The following is a 16,993-nucleotide window of genomic DNA, read 5'->3' as shown; positions in this document are numbered from 1 at the left end:
TTAGCATGTTTTCTATTATATCTAATTTGTTTACAGAAATATTTTATACTGTGTACTGTGAAATACTTTTTTAGTGTTTCATATGGAAAATCCATTGTGGAAAATCAGGATAGAATCAAAACAAAATCATCTTAAAACCAAATGTAAAATACAGCAACTATAACAACATATTTTCAACTTACGGAATGAAACACGATCACGGCGCCAGCAGCCTCCTTTGAGTCGTAGAGAGCACAGTCCATAAAATGAGCTGCTGCCTGGGGTAAGGGCTTCCAAGCGCCATGTCGTAGGCACGGGGCGGCCAGCAGCAGGGCCTTGTAGATGGGACGTCACGTGTGGCATCGTGTCGTCCGGTGCCGCCCCGGGACCTACAGAGGAGACACTCGTGCACGAGCGCAGCCGTGGGCGACGAAGGGAAGCGGAAACGCCGGGGTGTCCCTGGTCCCTGCGTGGCACGGGTCAGCTCCATCTCCGAATTCTCCTGCAGGCGCTTTCTGCGTGTCTGTTGGGAGGATGTGGGATGTTGATGAGCTTTTCTATATTTTCACCATTACTTATACAACCAGAAAAACCGCATGTTTTAAAATAAAACACAACATTAAAAAATGTTGGGTAACATGCCGTCATGGTTCTGGGTCGTAGGTGATTTTAAGTTGTTTTTCTGTTTTTTCTATGGTGGTAGGCTGAGGGGCGGCAGGGAAGAATATAATGAAAAACTTATGCAATTTTTAAAATCATTTTTCTATATTTTCTAAGCTTTTTAAAGGAAAAATAAGCATAATAATTTATGCAAATTTGTTTCCTACCATAATTCAGCCATCAGTTAATGGTAAGCTAATATCAATGCCGCGGACAGTTGTGCTTAGTAAACCCGTCTTCATCCCTTTACGAATGGTAAGTGCTGCCCGTTCTGTGCTTTCCGCCACCTTAGTCCTCTGTCCCAGAAAACCCAGTCTGCCTCGTGTCTCCCAGATGCGTTCCGTGCTGTGCTCTGGTGCTTTTCTGTCCTTGAGCCGCACCTCGCCACCTCTGCCTCCGAGACCTGTCACCCGCCGGCCCTCTCCTGAAGAGACGCAGCGCCCAGGCCCAGTGGTGGGCGAGCTGCCTGGCTGCCTGCGCAGCTTCCCCGGCGACCTCCCGTCTGCACTCGCCGTCCACGTCCTGGGTGGTGGGCACCTCCAGGTCACCGAGGGCCCCGCAGAAGCGGGGCCACACCACGCACACAGCAGGCGCCTCCCGGCTGCTGCTGGACACACGTGAACGGTGGCGGTGCTGGTCGTTCCTCCTTGGGTGGGTGACTTTTGTCACTTGCCAGCCACTCAGTCAGTGTCTATTTCGTGCCTTCTCCACGGGGGGAGCCTGAGAGACACAGTGACAGGGAAGGGCACCCTCTGTCTTCAGTTCCAGTTGAGGAGGCAGAGAGTTGCCATGTACACCATCAAATCAGGGACAACTTTATGTCAAAGTAAACCCTCTAAGGAAGACACGCGAGGCAGTGGTGGAAGCACCTTACCTAGGGTGCTGCATCAGCCGGGTCACAGGGCAGTGAGAGGGAGGCAACCTGTGACGAGCTGTGGGAACAGTCGCTGGCGAGTGTGCAGACTCTGAGACGGATCCAACGTCAGGTGTGTTGGAGACAGCATGGCTGTAGCTGAGTGACGAGCCAGGAGTGGAGCGATTCAGACGCCGACGAGGGCACCGTGGACGGGGACGGGACCTGCCATAGGGAGCCTTGGTGGCTCTGAGCAGGGTCAACGAGCAGGAGCCGATGCAGACCCAAAGGGATTTCCGTATCGCGTTTGAAGCTGCCGGCCTGCCGTCCACCAGCTTGTCGGAACGTGCTAGACGTTGACTTCGACTTGGTTTCTACAGATGCGAACACACTTCTGTACTGAGAACAAGTGTGGGACAGACGTCAGTGCCATTCTTAATGATGACAGGTCGGTAATGCTCAAGTTACTGGAAATAAAACAATCAGTGTCATCAGCACAATTCTCATGGTATTCTTGAGTTTGAAGTTTGGAGTGTGTCCCTTGAGGCTGCCGGGGAAGGAAGAACTCAGACTACTACTTCCTAAGAGCCGTTCGCGTGAATGTAATTCAAGTTGGAGTATTTTAATTGGTTGAGATGATCATAAAAGATACTGGACATGTGTATATATGTCCATCTGACTGAAGTGGCTTAATAAATACTATCTAGTTATTGAGAATGGCAGAGAAATAGGCTAATACCTGGTCTCATCGCTGTGTAAAGCGTGGCTGTTTGTTTTCATTTCCCACGGCCCAGGCCCCGCGTCCCCTGTCCTGCGCCTTGCTGGCGGGAGCAGTGTGCACGAGGGCCGCGTGGAGCTCTACCATGCTGGGCAGTGGGGGACCGTCTGTGACGACCAGTGGGACGACGCAGATGCAGAAGTGATCTGCAGGCAGCTGGGCCTGAGGTTTGTTTCCCTCGCCCTTGTTTTGTTTTGCTTTGCTTAAGCGTTTGAATCTGTTGTTCCCATTCCCAAAGGCAGGTGCCATGTGTTTAAACTGCATGTTTACTTCCTCGACAAACAGGAAGAGCCTCACTTCCATCTCCGTGCTGGGCCGCAGGCTCCCTGGGGAGAACTTGGCCTGCCCTGTACCTCACCTGTTTGTACCTGAGTTCCGTTGATGTCATGTCCTGAAGAATCTTGTGATGCGTTTCCCGAGCAGTCTTAACAGCACTCTCGGGTGTGACCAGTCTTGTCAGCCACAGCGACCTGTCAGTCACATGGGGAAACTCGTTGTTGGGCTTCAGCCAAAGTCCAGTTTCTCCCTCGAAGTTTGTCTAAAATTTGACCTTTGCTTCCTTATTTGGTGGGTATGTGCTTAGAACAAAAGGTGTTCATCACTGTCCAAGGGGAGTGATGCCCATTCGAGTAGGGAGACGAAGCGTGTGTGACACAGACCGTGTGAGGACCCATGTTCCCTCGGCCTCCATGGGTGATGTCACGTTCTCTTGAGAGCGAGTTTTTTTTCACTTGCATAAACAGCTCTTAAACAGAAACCATGATGACAAACAGCAGTCTATTACACAGAAAGAATCTGTATTTTACATCTCTACAGATAGACTCACGAGGAAGGCTGCTTTAATGCTGCCTTGTGTGTGGATTCCTTCTTAGGTATTTACATCTTTCTCAAGCAGTAGCTCGTTGCTGTCTTCTGCATGAGGGGATTCATGTTTGGAGAAGTGATGAGAATGGAAAATGTCCCCAGATAACGCAAGGCAGCAAAGGCCCTCCACAGGCCTGCGCAGCAGCTGGCCCCCCAGCTTGGTGGAAACTTCTTTTAGATCTGTTTTGTGTAAGTGCTCTGAGGCTCTCAGCAGACGTCGTCCATTAGCCTTTCTTTAACTTGATTTTGTAGTTCTCACAAATTCGCATTAAAGCAATATTCCGCAACTGCTCTTCCTCTAGAATCGGTTTGCTCCCCTAAAGGCACAGTGCTTTCAGATTAAGTGGCACGTGATTAATGGCTGACATCTGGATCGTTGCTCGTCTCGATATATGGCTCGCTCCTGAGCAGATTCTGTCTCGGTCGTGCGTGCCATGTTGAATTCCCAGAGGAGCACTACGTCATGCCTCCCTGCAGTCGTGAGTACAGCCTCTCTGTGAGGTGCTGTCTCAGTTGACCCTGATCCTTTAATGGCGTCTGTAGATTTTGGTAGCTGGCAAGCTTCCTAAATTTAAGAAGAATTACTGTACTTAAGATGCTGAAATTTGATTCACCCAGAACGCGGAGAAAGAGGAGGAGCAGGCGAGGAGGCAGCCAGATTTTACAAAATTGAATTCGAGAATTCATATGTGCACAATGAAGTTTCAGGTGGACGCATTTTAATTAGAGTTCCTTTTATGCACTTAACATTAAAGCACTTTATGTCTTTCAAAACTCTTAACAGCATAGCTAGGACTATGACGTTATGTTTTATTGTGTGTCTATGCCATAGGTGCATAGGAATTTCAAAATTTTGAACACCTCATAGGTTATTCTTGGTTCTAAAGTTATCATATAAAATTATATTATCGAGTGATCAGAATAAAATTCTTCTGGTACAGATTGCTTTTTTAAAAAATGTTTCTTTGCTCTTTTATTTTACTGTTTATTAATGTTTCAAAATGTTTTATAAATTTTACCATAAAGATAACCTGGTACATGGATTTACTCCTCAGGAAAGAGACCTTGCTTAAGATCCTTATAAGGATGGCGAACCTCTCAGATTTCCCAGAAGTCACGTGGTCCTGTGAGAGCCAGAATCTGGAGGTTAATGGCTCCCAATGGAGGATTTTTATTGTCATGTCACACTATTTGCAAATAGCCGTGTGCTAATTAAAAAATACACATATACGACTGAGAGACTAGGGCAGCACAGAAAGGAAAGTGAACTTTTGGCAGAAAACGAAGGTGTGCCGATGGGCCGTGCGTGAGGTGCGGTGGGCACGTCGCGGGAAAGGCCCTGGAGGCGGGAGGGTAGCAGCGCCCTCTGTGCTGGGCCGCCAGACGGGCCAGGCCGTGGGGCGACCGTGTGACGCGGGCAAGCCGCTTAACTCTGGGCCTGGGGTTCTTCTCTGCATATCTGGGGCCGTGGCACGGGGCTGCGGGAGGGGTGGATGAGTTAGTGCTCACGATGCCGTGGGACCGGGCACGGCGGCCGGTGAGTGTCCCGTTCTCGCAGAGGGTCAGTGGTTCTCCGCAGAGAAGTCTGGGACCGAGCATTAAAAACGAGTTCTTTTATCCACAGGGTACAAATGTCAGAAGCTGATACCGCAGCTCAAAGACCCATCTTTTATCACCTGACATAATTAGGTTGCACGGGACGATGGCCTCGCTTTAGCCTGTCTTTTCATAGTAGTTGCTGGGCCTGGAGATTGAGTTAGTCAGATAGTGCTATTTATTTGGTCTTTTTCTGTGAAAAAAAACAACAACAACTTTATCCAAATACAATCTGATTAGCTAAATACGTGTAAGAATGTTTTGGATAAGGATCAGACAGAATCAGTTCAGTGTTTATGGGGCTTGCTGTTTTATGGGTCAGGTGCCTTCACAGAAAGTAAGTGAATATCGCGCCGTGCTGTATCAGAGCCCCTCTCCTCCACACGTGTGTCCTGTGGTCAGAGGCCGAGAAAGTAGGTGACACGGGGACAGCTGCCACACGCGAACGGCCAGGGCTGGCGTGGGCGCAGCTTCCGTGGAGGAAGAGCAGAGAGCAGCGCAGCGCAGCGCTGTCCGACTCCGTGGCCTTGACCTCCAGCCCTGAGCCCCGTGTGCTCCCCCCGGCGCTGCAGGACCTCTCGCAGGGCAGTCGTCAGCTCTTGGGGATCCCCCAGAAGGCCAGCCCCGTCTCGGCATCAGGAAACACCGGTGACTGGCTGAAGGAGTGTGTGCACCTGTAAATATTATCACTCAATTTGAGTAACCTCAAAAATGAGCTAGAAAACCTAGTTTGTGTTATAGTTTCCTAAATTTTTTGTCCTCTAATTTATCGTTAGTTTTTTTTCTGATGAGTTTATTTCAATTAACCATTTTCGTGATCATTAAAATAATGTTTATAAACAATGGAAAATGTGGAACTATATAAGGAAGAAAATAAAACACCCACATGCTCTTTGGAAGAGTGCATACGTTATCTTTAACACACTCGAATTACAGTACGCCTCAGTTACTCCGCCCAGCCTGTCTCGAATCACTCTCGGCCAGTAAGTGATTTTAAGGTTGGTTGGTATTTTTTCTTGGGATTAAAAAACTTTGAGTTGTAACCTTCAGCTTAAATATTGTGTCGGAATAATACTAATCTTGAAAACTATCTAAAAATGTGATAGATAAGAATGCATTATTATTGTTTTAATTTGGCCATTATAGTTGTGCATCTTATACGGTCCATTGCCAGGATATTTTGTGTGTGTGTGAACAGCTTGGTCTTCTCCGTTGTCCTATTGTGTGTGTGTAGATTGTTTTGGTTGTTATTAATTTCTAGGAGTTTTTTTTTTTCCCTTTGGTTGCTGTTACATATTTCAAATACTTCTTCCAGATTGTCAGTTTGTTTGCCTTTTGATTCTGATTATGGTGCATTTTGCTGTACAGCAGTTTGAAATTTATGCGATTAAATTTAACATTTTTAGTGTTTGTGTTCTGACTTCCGGGTGTGTAATGTTGCTCAGGAAGTCTTACCCAGCCCCGCCCCTGAAGGTTATAGGAACTGTTTTTTATTCTAGTAACTTTTTCGCCTGCCTGCCTCCTCACCCCCTTCCTTCTTTCAATATTTAGGTCTTCGAACCATCTGGAATTTATTTTTGTTTCTGTTACGAGTTTGGGATCAATTCTATATTCTCTCATATTGTTCCCTGGTATTCTCATTGCACCTAATCCTGGCTCAATGTACTGTACCCACTGACATTTCTTTCTGGCTTCCGCATGGCCGGCGTCAGTCACCCTGCCTCCTCCTCCTGTGTTCTCCAGCTTCCGGCATTCTCTAAGTTCGTTTCCATATCTGCTGGCATTAATCAGTTTCCTCTAGAGCAGGGCCCAAGGTGGCTGCTCAAGCTCCAGCCATCACCTCAACAAGGAGGAAGGAGGAAGTGAAACAAGGACGTTTCCTGGAAGTGACACATGACACTTCTTCCTAAATATCATTGGTCAAAGCTTAGTCACCTAAAATGGCTGCAGAATTTCAGCTGTGACGATGAAAAAGTTCTGGAGATGGATGGCGATGACCCTTGCACAGCAGTGTGACCGTACTTAGTGCCACCGAACTATGTATACACTTAAAAAAGTTTAAAATGATAGATTTATGTACGTTTTAAAACAGACAAACAACCGTAGTCATCTAAAAGGAGGGAAGGCTGAGAAATGTGGTTTTTATCCTGTTCAGCAGTTGCCCTCCTAAAAATCTGCAGTTCCATTACTAATGGAAAAAGGGAAAGTAAGTATCGGGGCATAACTCATAGCCTTGGAAACATTTCTGATGGTCGAGAATATAAAGAGCAACAAACAAACAACATGCGGCAGGTCACATGCGACCTGCGGAGTGAACTGATGAGGGCAAGTGTGGCATAATCACCATCAGGCTTTTACCAGGGGCAAAGGAAGCAGGTCAGGCCAGCAGTCGGCGTCTAACCCGAATTCTCGTCTTTGTCCAGCGGCATTGCCAAAGCGTGGAGCCGCGCGCATTTTGGGGAAGGGTCCGGCCCGGTCATGCTGGATGAAGTGCGCTGCACGGGCAACGAGCTTGCTATCGAGCAGTGTCCAAAGAGCTCGTGGGGAGAGCACAACTGTGGCCACAAGGAAGACGCCGGCGTGTCCTGCACCCCTCTGACGGGTAAGAGCTTCAGCCCTCTGACCCAGCGGCTCTGGCCCCAGCTCTGCTGGAGCTTCCTGTCCCCTTTCTCAGTTTGGATAATATGACTAAAGGAGCATACAGATAGATCCCCCAAGTCAACAACAACAACAACAAAAACTAACAAATTATGCATTAAAACGCTGTCTCCTTAATTCATAGATATTTCTGGATTTGTCAGTTAAAGGCTATACAGCCCTGTAAAGCTGGATAAGAAAATATGACTTTATTGCAATACATAGTAATCAAGTGTGTGGTGGTAAACTTCAGACATTACATCTTTACACTTGACGCTCAGAGTATGTGTGCAGCTGTTAAAACTGCATCGCCGGGGTCCTGATGAGGCGGACTCCCAGAGAAACCAAGCTAGCTCTACCGTGCGCAGTTTTCAGACTGTTCCGGGTCTCTGCGTGCTGTCAGGACGTGTCATGTGCTGTAAGGAGGGCCTGTCTGAGTGCTGGGGGATGTGCTTCGTGTGTGTTCTTACATATTTTGGAGGAAGAAGAGGGAAATGGACAAGCAGGAGAAGCTGGGTCATCACAAATCTGTTGTTTCTGTAGTAAAAAGAATTTGAAGAAACAAAATTTGAGTTTTCTCTTTCTCTTAAAAAAATCAGAAGAAAAACTTTTTAGTGCTGAAGTTATACCTTTTTATTTACATAGCTCTATACACGCTGTTGCTTTTATTAGCAGAGCGACACATTTATGCACAATAGAAATATGAAATTGACACGAGACATTAAGCCAGAGCATGTCATCAGCGTGAATCTCCATTTTTGCCTTTTAAATGAGATAGTCTGGGACAGCAACAGAGCTTTGCAGACAGTAAATATGACAAGTGATTCTGTTGTTCAGAGACCTCCATCTGCTTTAAAAGATTCCAGAGATTCAGGAAAAGTATGACCTTTACCCAAGATTATTTATGTTTTATTTGGGGAGTGTTTGGACTATTTAGGATGGAAATGGGTTTTAAATCTACTTTTTAGGGGATAAATTTATTGTATATGTGCCCAGAATCGCTTTATAGGATTCTCTGGGAACTAATGATCCATTGAGTCATTGAGTTCGTAAGATTCAAATTCAGGTCTGTATTATCAGTAAAAGAACAAAGGCGAGGCCTGTGCCTCGGTTTTTATAATTTATTAATGCCTCGGGAATAATAAATGCATTGACGCATTGACGTGATAGAGCACTCATTCTTAAACCAGAATAGCTTTGTCTGTCCTTGTACTTTATTATTTTTCATTTGCAGTTAAAATTTTGAACTATTTCTAAGTTACTGTGTGTTTTTTTTTTGTTTTTTTTTTTACTTTTTAAGATTAAATAACTAATACTGCTCAGACTTGAGACTGAAGCCATAGGAAATTTCCCAAATATTGTTTAATCCAGAGATATCTAAACAGCTACTTTGGAATGCTATCAATACATTTTTCTACTCAGAGAATAAGAGTACAAATAAAAAAGAAAGAATGTTTTGTTAGCACAGATATGTGTTATGTCATACTCAGAAACAATCCAGTGACCTCAGGTCGTTGACTGCAGTCTCGAAATAATTTACCAAAAGGCCTAGAGAGAGGCCTACATATGGTGATATTTCTAGTGAAATAAAAATGTGGTTTTGCCCTTTTTTTGAGAATTGATTTGCTTCGTCTTTGTCTCCTTCTTCTCACAGATGGGGCCCTCAGACTTGCAGGTGGGAAAGACAGCCATGAGGGTCGCCTGGAGGTGTATTACAGGGGACAGTGGGGGACCGTCTGCGATGATGGCTGGACAGAGCTGAATACATACATGGTTTGCCGACAGCTGGGATTTAAGTAAGGCCCACTGATAGGAGGCAGCTAGATGCCAAATTATATTTTTAAGGTCTGACTTTGTAGTCCTCACTTGTTAATCTCTGTAATACTAAAACTACACGTTCTCTGTCATCTACCTCCCTACCTACCGGCCTGTCTCCTCTATACCTGGAAGTACAAAAATGGAAAACAGTAACATTTTCTATGATGATGAATAACCACGTCTTGCTATTTTTCTCATTTACCTTTCCTTCCCCCACCCCTCTTCTTGAATAATTGGTTCGAACCAAGGGTGACTTTTAGGTCCCTTTGTGTCGATTCAAGTAAGACTGTGTGCTGTGAATGCTCGATTTTATTCTCACACATCCCTGCTATTGGTAGTTGTTAGTTCTGACATCATTGTCTCTAAAATTGCAGAGAAGTCCAGTGTCAAGTGCTCTGGGATTACATTATTCCCTTTCTCAGAAAGTGATGATAATTATCACTTTATTTGAGAAAAACAGCCTTCTCGTCGTGAGGTGACTTTTGGATCTCACCCTTGACCTCACACTGAGTAGCGCACTTTGGGCGATATATTTCATGTCACACATGCCGTGCATTCCAGAGCAAAGGCTTACACTGGTTAAAGTAACTGCAGTTTGATGCCTTTGAGCTAATATTTGAATGGAGCCCATGAATGCCTTTTCTTTAAGGTTGTCCAGATTTCTATGTCATGCTTGAAAAATCGGCAAAATTATTTCATTTTGCCTTGAGATCAAGCTAATTGCAATATTCATTAAACCTTAAAAATGTGCTTACATTCAAGCTAGGCATGGCCACACTTAAGTATATATTTTTAAATTTGTATGAGCAAAAGTTTGAAAAATAAAAACTACCCATTATTTTTTCATTCTTACATCATCATTATTATTATTATAATTTGTGTGTATAATTTTATAATAGCTCTAGTAATAGATATGCAATTTTTCTATCCATATTTTTAACCTTTATTTTACTAGTCATAATTTTTAATGACAGCATACTATCTATCGAATGTTTATACCATAATTTACTTAATATTAAGGTAAGTTTAGTTTTTTCTGCTATAAATAATGCTATCATAAAGATATAAATGCTTGTTATTGCTCAGTATTTTGAATTTTCATGGGCAGTTTAGTTACACTTACAGAGTCAAAGGATATGACATACCTGCCAAATAAATATTGATATTTAATTAATAAGAATTACTTAATAAATGTCATTTCGTCTTTAAGTAAATCCATTAGACCGAAGACTATATCTCATTTTCACAGATTTAGAAAGATTCGTAAATACCATTATGTACTATTTTGATATTTTCTTTATTAAGGAAAACAAATGAGTAACACTGGTATTTTCTCCATATTTTATTTTGTTACACAAATCCATTCAGTTTTTCTCGCATCTGCAGCATATCAGAACTTAATTGTTCTAAAATATTCTCAAAAATTTTTGTAAAAGTTCTAAATGATTGTGTTAAAACAGGCATCTGTTACATTTACTTTTTAGTTTACACAGGATTTTTGGGAATGGGAAAGGTTGTTGAATCTGGGTTTTTTCATACAAAGGAAATCACAAGTGAGAGGACTTGCTGTGATCTGTTGTGTTGCTGATACGGACGGCTGGTAATCAGAGCGATGTACTTTGTGGAAGAATGATATAAGTCGAATGCGGTGGTTAGGTTAATTACTTTCCTAACTACGACTTGATTAGTCAGCAAAATAGGAGATCTTAGAATGGTTAATACTGTTTTTATTTATTAAAATGTTACTTTGTTAAGTAAACTTAATAAATAAGTGCATAGGAAAGGGATTAGGAAAATTCATGCCAGGTAGAAAGATCTCTTTATATTCTTATTACAGAAATAATAAAAACATCCATTAAGGGATGTGATTGACATAGAGTTTATGACTAAGAGTTTAATTACATGGAGTCTCAGAACTGAAAGACATCTTAAATGTCCTTTAGCTCCGTGGTTTCTGGAGGTTTGGGTTTTATAGACCAAAAAAAACAAAACTGGGGAGAGGATGAATGAAGGTTTAAAGGTTCATACTGACTGAGTTAGCAAATTTTATTTTGCAGATCTGTCTCATTTATGTAGCATATTCATTTAATTATAATCCATTTAGGTTTTTTGTAGTGCAGTGTTACAAATAAAGTCAATTGAAACACAAATATAATTCGTAAAAGTTTTAAAAATTAAGTTTATGTAACCTTATGAAAAGCTGAGAACCTTGTCGTTATTCCGATTTTGCTGGGCTGGAGTCTGAAGTGTCATCCTGGATTGGATACAGTGCTTGAGGAATCACTGAATTCACACACTTTTCACTTGTGAGGCCTGGAGATGCTGAAATGAGATGAGCTCAGAAGGCTCATCAGAGGCCCGTGCAGATAAGCGTTCTCACCCTCTGGTCCATCGTGTTATTCCCATGGTCGGGGATTTGAGGCTGAGCTCTGTGTTCTCTCTGGTTGGTGAGTTAAACCGCAGATAAAACACAAGAATGAATGAGGAAGAAGGCTTAGTTATTATCCGTGACTTACCGACTGAATCAGTAAAAATTTGTCCAAATGATCAAAACGTGTGATGCAGCACACGTTTATCTCCGAGGCCGGAGATAGGAGACAACGCTCATCCTCTGAAGTCGTGACACTTAATTAGGGCGTTTTCTGTGCCGTGGTTGCTGTGGTTTCTGGAAACCAGAGGCGGCAGCTCTCCGCAGCGTCTGTGTTTTATTGCCACAGACACGGCCGGCAGGCCGCTGCACACCACTTTAAGGAGCCCGCAGGACCCGTGTGGCTGGATGACGTCAGCTGCTCGGGAAAGGAAACCAGCTTCCTTCAGTGTTCCAGGCGGCAGTGGGGAGCACATGACTGCAGCCATCGGGAGGACGTGGCTCTGGCCTGCTACCCCGGCGGCGAGGGACACAGGCCGTCTCTGGGTGAGGACCGCCCCGCTCTGCACGTCCCTGAGTGGGTGGCCCCGGGTGCCTCCGTGTGCCCACCCGCAGTGGGAAGCCTCTCGCATCCAGCCTTGTAGCCTGTTTGCCACAACGTCCTCATTTTCAGTACTTTGCTTTCAGAGAAACAATCTTTTGAATCTTCCTACCACTGTTATAAAATTTATACTCCTAAAGTGATTTTACTTTTATCCGTCTGAGAGATGGATAAAGGAAGCTGCGATGTCCATTCTCCTGCTCATTGGTCCCTCTTCTGAGTCTCATGTACCTTGAATTCTAATGAACTATTAGAGACAGGATTTTACAAATCAAAACGATACATAGCTCTCCTAACTCCCATGATACATTTCTTCAGTCCTGTGTCCCTGTCCGTCCATGGCTCGGGCCTGGCCTAGCCCTTTCACGTTCCCAGTGGACTCTTAAGTGGACTCACTGGAACGAACAGCCCCCCATCTCTCCACGCTACCCCGATCCTCCAGGAACGCTTCTGGGACCTTCACCTCTCCCCATCTCCAAACCCCTTTGGAGTTGTAGTTGGATAAAGGTAATTAGCTCGTCTAACAGTCTTGAAATATTTTGGATAAAGGTCCTCTTTTGAGCGGAGAACTACCATGGAGCCTTGACAGACCAAACTTCTGATGAGGGCAGAATGTGTAATATTACACATAACATACACAGTATCTATATATATCGTCGTTTTGTGTGTCTGTGTGTGTGCACACGCGCGCGAACGCATGTGTGTATGAACAGATGTTAAAATAACCACAAGTAGTGCTTGCTTTTCACCTTGGGGTTGAATCAACCCCTTTTATCCTCCTGTTTTGAGACCGTGAGGCTTAAATCACCCTGTTATAACACAGCGATGCCCACGGGCTCAGCGCGCCGTGCCCCGCGGTTTGTCCGGTGGCGTCCGACACCCCACGGGGCCCCGGGCTCCGAGCACAGGGCACCTCGCTGTGCCAGCCCCACGCTAGGCCACGTACAAGCACATCGTTTTACTCCACCCCTCATAGGTCATATTTCCAATTTCGTTTCTTTCTGTTCTCCTGCCTTGCTCCTGTCTTCCGATGGAGTGTTGTATGATGAAGGGTTGTGTGTGTTCGGGGCAATAGAACCTCTTTTCCAGAAGTGGATCCTTCAGACCCAGGTACCAGGTATTTGGGTCACGGAGTCATCTATTCAGGCACAGCCCATCAGTACTCCGGGTGACAGAACATCATAAACACTATGCAAAATACGTAACCTGACTTTCCTGAAGGTCTGCGTGGTTAAGTATATCCATGTGGTTAGAACAGCTGATCTTTTCCTGAAAATCTTTTTAATTCTAGGGTTCTTGAGATATATAATGGTAATATAAACAACGCCACTTAAGCAAATAGAAATTCGTTACCTCTTTGGCATGACGATCATGAGCTGTTGGACTGTTAACGTTCTCACTATTTAAAGAGTAACCTGTGGACCTTAACTTTGTGAATAAAACTGTTGTCAAAATTAGCAATAATTCAATCAACACTTTCTAAATTTGGGTCCGTGATGGATGGACTGCTCAAAAGCAATATTATAGGTAAATAAAGGCAATTCTAGTAAGAATGCAGTTAATGCCTACGCGAATTGGGGGAAGTGTGTGGAAGTTGATTCTGCTGGGATGCCTGTCCCAGAAAACAGGTGTGATAGCAGACAGAAACCAGGGGGCCCATAGCTCTGGGGGTAACAAAGGAGGGGCACGCGGAAACGGATCCGAGGGGTCACGGTCGGCTGTCTGTCTTGCCAGCAGTGCGTTCTTTCATTAACCAGTGTCCGTTTAGTAATTCACGTGTTGGTTTAAACGGTATTAGACGATGTTTTCTTCATTCACCGCACACTTCGCCTCCTTAGTTCCCATCCCTTCGCCCTCCCCGCATCCTCACCGGTGGGTCTTGGGGGGCCTTGCAGCTGGAGACCTGACCCACGCGTGTTAGCCCGTGAGGGCTGTGAGGGTGAGCTGCTGTCACCAGGCGCCGCAGACGGCTTCAGCAGCAGAGTTCTGTGGTCTCGGTCTGGAGGCTGGGAGGCCGGGGTCACGGCGTGGCAGGTGGGTTCCCCCAGGGCTGCAGGGGAAGGGTCTGCTGCAGGCCCCACCCATGGCTCGGAGGCGGCCATCTCCTCCCCATGTCCCCTCAGTGCATCTCCGTGTCCGCATCTTCCCGTTTGATAGGGACACCAGTCCTACTGGATGACGGCCCACCCCAGTGACCCCACAACTTACCCCGTGACAGTGTGCCAGCTACCATGTGGGCTCCCAGGGAAATAACACCGTAGTTACTGGTGTCATAGAGATATGTCAGACTCCACAAATCATTTCGTTTGCATAACTTAGAAAAACCTCAGTTTGCTTGAGATCAGCTTCTCCACTTTTATATCTTAATAATTTTTATGAGTAAGCCCTTCCTTTGGAATAAGTAGTGGACAGGAGGTCTGAGATGCTCCTGTTAGCTGCCTGCCTTTTTTTTCCCTCCTCCAGCTTTCAAGTTACCTGTACATGCCAAGAATATATCTATTTAAACCTTCCCAAAAGTCTTAGCTCTGGAGTAAATTTTCTAGCTCTGTTCAAGGATAAACAGACACGAAGTAAAACAACTCTAAGTTAAGCTCTAAGTTAATGTCTTACTGTTTAGAAGCCGTGGTAATAAAGTCATTCACAATTTTACAGTACACTTCATTCCTTCTTCTCCTTTCTTTCCCTCCCTCCCTCCCTCCTGTCCTTTCTCCCTCTCTCCCTCCCCCTACTCCCTCCCTCTCTCCCTCCCCCTCCTTCCTCCCTTCCTTCCTCCTGTCACCAAACAGCTACTGCATGTGCTCTCTGTGCCAGGCACTGTGCCCACTGCTGGGACTACGAAGTTGAGCACTACGACCTCAAAAGCTTCAGAATACATTGCGAAAGCAGATGCAGCTTTTGTCGATGTCCTCCCAGCCCAGCTGATTTTATAGCTGATTTTAAAAACAAATCGTATCTTATGAAGTCTCTCACGCTTTAGCTCAGTTTGCTTGTTTGGCATCGCCACCCAGGTTTTCCCATCAGACTGGTGGACGGAGAAAATAAGAAAGAGGGACGCGTGGAGGTGTTTCTCAGCGGCCAGTGGGGGACAGTCTGCGATGACGGGTGGACTGACAAGGACGCAGCTGTGACCTGTCGCCAGCTCGGCTACAAGTGAGGAGCCTTGATTATTCGGGATGGTTACTTGATGGACACTTCTGATTTTTTAAATTTTTGATTGTCTAAGCTTTGTTCTAATGCGTTATTTCTTAATTTATATTGTGCAGTTGAAATACTGACAGTATGCCGATTCAGTGTAGAATTGTAAAGAATACTAAGTAGAGTCTATTTAAATTTTTCTATCTTCTCACAAGAAATAGACGCTATGTCACATAAGACCTGTAGCTTTTCTTTAATGACAAAATAGTGTAATAACCCTCGACTATTCTGAATACTACCATCAGGCAGAGGTGTTAACCTTTCTTCTGTGATGTGTGTTTCAATATCGTAGCCATTTGAGACACTGTAGAGTTATTAAAATTAGCCGAAGCTCGTTATACACAGTCCTTATGTTCCATAAAGTCGCCGAGAACGGCAGATTAGCCAGTCCTGAGCCATCGCTTCTAGAGCTGATGTCCAAGGCGATCCCTGCCTCCCCTTCCAGCCCTCCTCCTCGCAAACAGTTGGCTTCTTTGCAGACTACTTAGTGCCTTTTGTCCCTTTGCCTTTTTGTGCTTTCTTTGTTGATGATTTCACTGTTTCAAACGGCCCCCAAGCAGTGCGCTAAGGTGCTGCCTAGTGCTCCTGAGTCAGGAGGCTCCAGTGTGTCTCTTGGCGAGAGCACATGTGCTCAACACACTTCACTCAGGCAGGAGTTATAGTGTGTCAGTGGGGCGCTAACTAGACTGAAACAGCAAGGCAGGTCACTACCTCGGAGACCTCGACAGCAGTCCAGCGGTGCTGAGGCTTTGTGCATGTGTTCAGGTGATTGTGAAGACACCGCAGCTATTGATTTTAGAATTGCAGATATCTAGAGCATATTACAATTTAGAGGGTTATGAAATTCAAGCTAATATAGTAAAGTGCCTAGCTCATAGTACTAATAGTGGTTTAGGTTTTAAAACATGTTCTTCATTATATATCTTTATGCATCTTAATAGTGATAAATTGAACTGGTTATTCCTATGCAGAATACATTTTTATTTTTCAAGAGTATATTTTTAATAAAAGTTCATTTTTTTCTAAAGTTTTAGTTCAGTTTGAGTTTTGTTACTCAGATACCATAATTTACGGCTCAGTTTTGGACCTAGTTGCAATTCCAGTTGTCTTGTGGTCAAGGAGTCCATTATTTATGATAAAATTTTCAGTGTTCAGCATTGGCATGTGATACAGATTTTCAGCTTTCAAAGCACGGGTAACAGAGGAAGGCAGGAAGAGTCTGCATTAGGCGCCTGTGTGAATTTAGTCAATGATTTAAGTTTTCTTTGCTCACTACATTTCTAACGCTCCTTTTTCCGTTTGAAAAAAATATGTATATTATTATTCTTACATCACCTTCTCAGTAAATTTTCTTATTTAAAATCAGCCATGGAAGTATATTGCTGTCTGAGACTATTTTCTTGATCATGCATTTAGTTTTTTCGTAGACATGATCCAGGATGCTTAGTATTACCTTTGGACATATGAAAGGGAGAGGTCAAAGTTGATCCTTGAGTTGTGTGTCTGAGCCACACTTGAGGAGGGGAAAAGAGTCTAAGTGTGTCCATCAGTGCATTTTCACTTTGCTTTCTTCCTGTGCGTTCCATTGCTTTTTACTTATCACAATTTAGTTCATTTTACATTCAACTCAAACTGCGAATTTAG

General features: G+C 44.4%; 1 protein-coding gene across 1 annotated transcript in view; it reads left to right on the top strand.

Moving 5' to 3' along the window:
- Positions 1 to 1,218: 1,218 nt before the first annotated feature.
- Positions 1,219 to 16,993, top strand: part of PRSS12 (protease, serine 12) — a 33,492-nt gene continuing 17,717 nt past the window's right edge. The window contains exons 1-6 of the mRNA XM_023536969.1: positions 1,219 to 1,940; positions 2,287 to 2,437; positions 7,154 to 7,332; positions 9,022 to 9,163; positions 11,903 to 12,099; positions 15,163 to 15,304. Coding sequence (XP_023392737.1) covers positions 1,931 to 1,940; positions 2,287 to 2,437; positions 7,154 to 7,332; positions 9,022 to 9,163; positions 11,903 to 12,099; positions 15,163 to 15,304 — 821 coding nt within the window. The 5' untranslated portion in view covers positions 1,219 to 1,930. The remainder of the gene's footprint in view (positions 1,941 to 2,286; positions 2,438 to 7,153; positions 7,333 to 9,021; positions 9,164 to 11,902; positions 12,100 to 15,162; positions 15,305 to 16,993) is intronic.

The sequence above is a fragment of the Pteropus vampyrus genome, unplaced genomic scaffold, assembly GCF_000151845.1.
Source record: "Pteropus vampyrus isolate Shadow unplaced genomic scaffold, Pvam_2.0 Scaffold174, whole genome shotgun sequence".
NCBI lineage: Eukaryota > Metazoa > Chordata > Mammalia > Chiroptera > Pteropodidae > Pteropus > Pteropus vampyrus.
The sequence above is the reverse complement of the archived record's forward strand: the minus strand, read 5'-3'. Positions and strand labels throughout refer to the sequence as shown.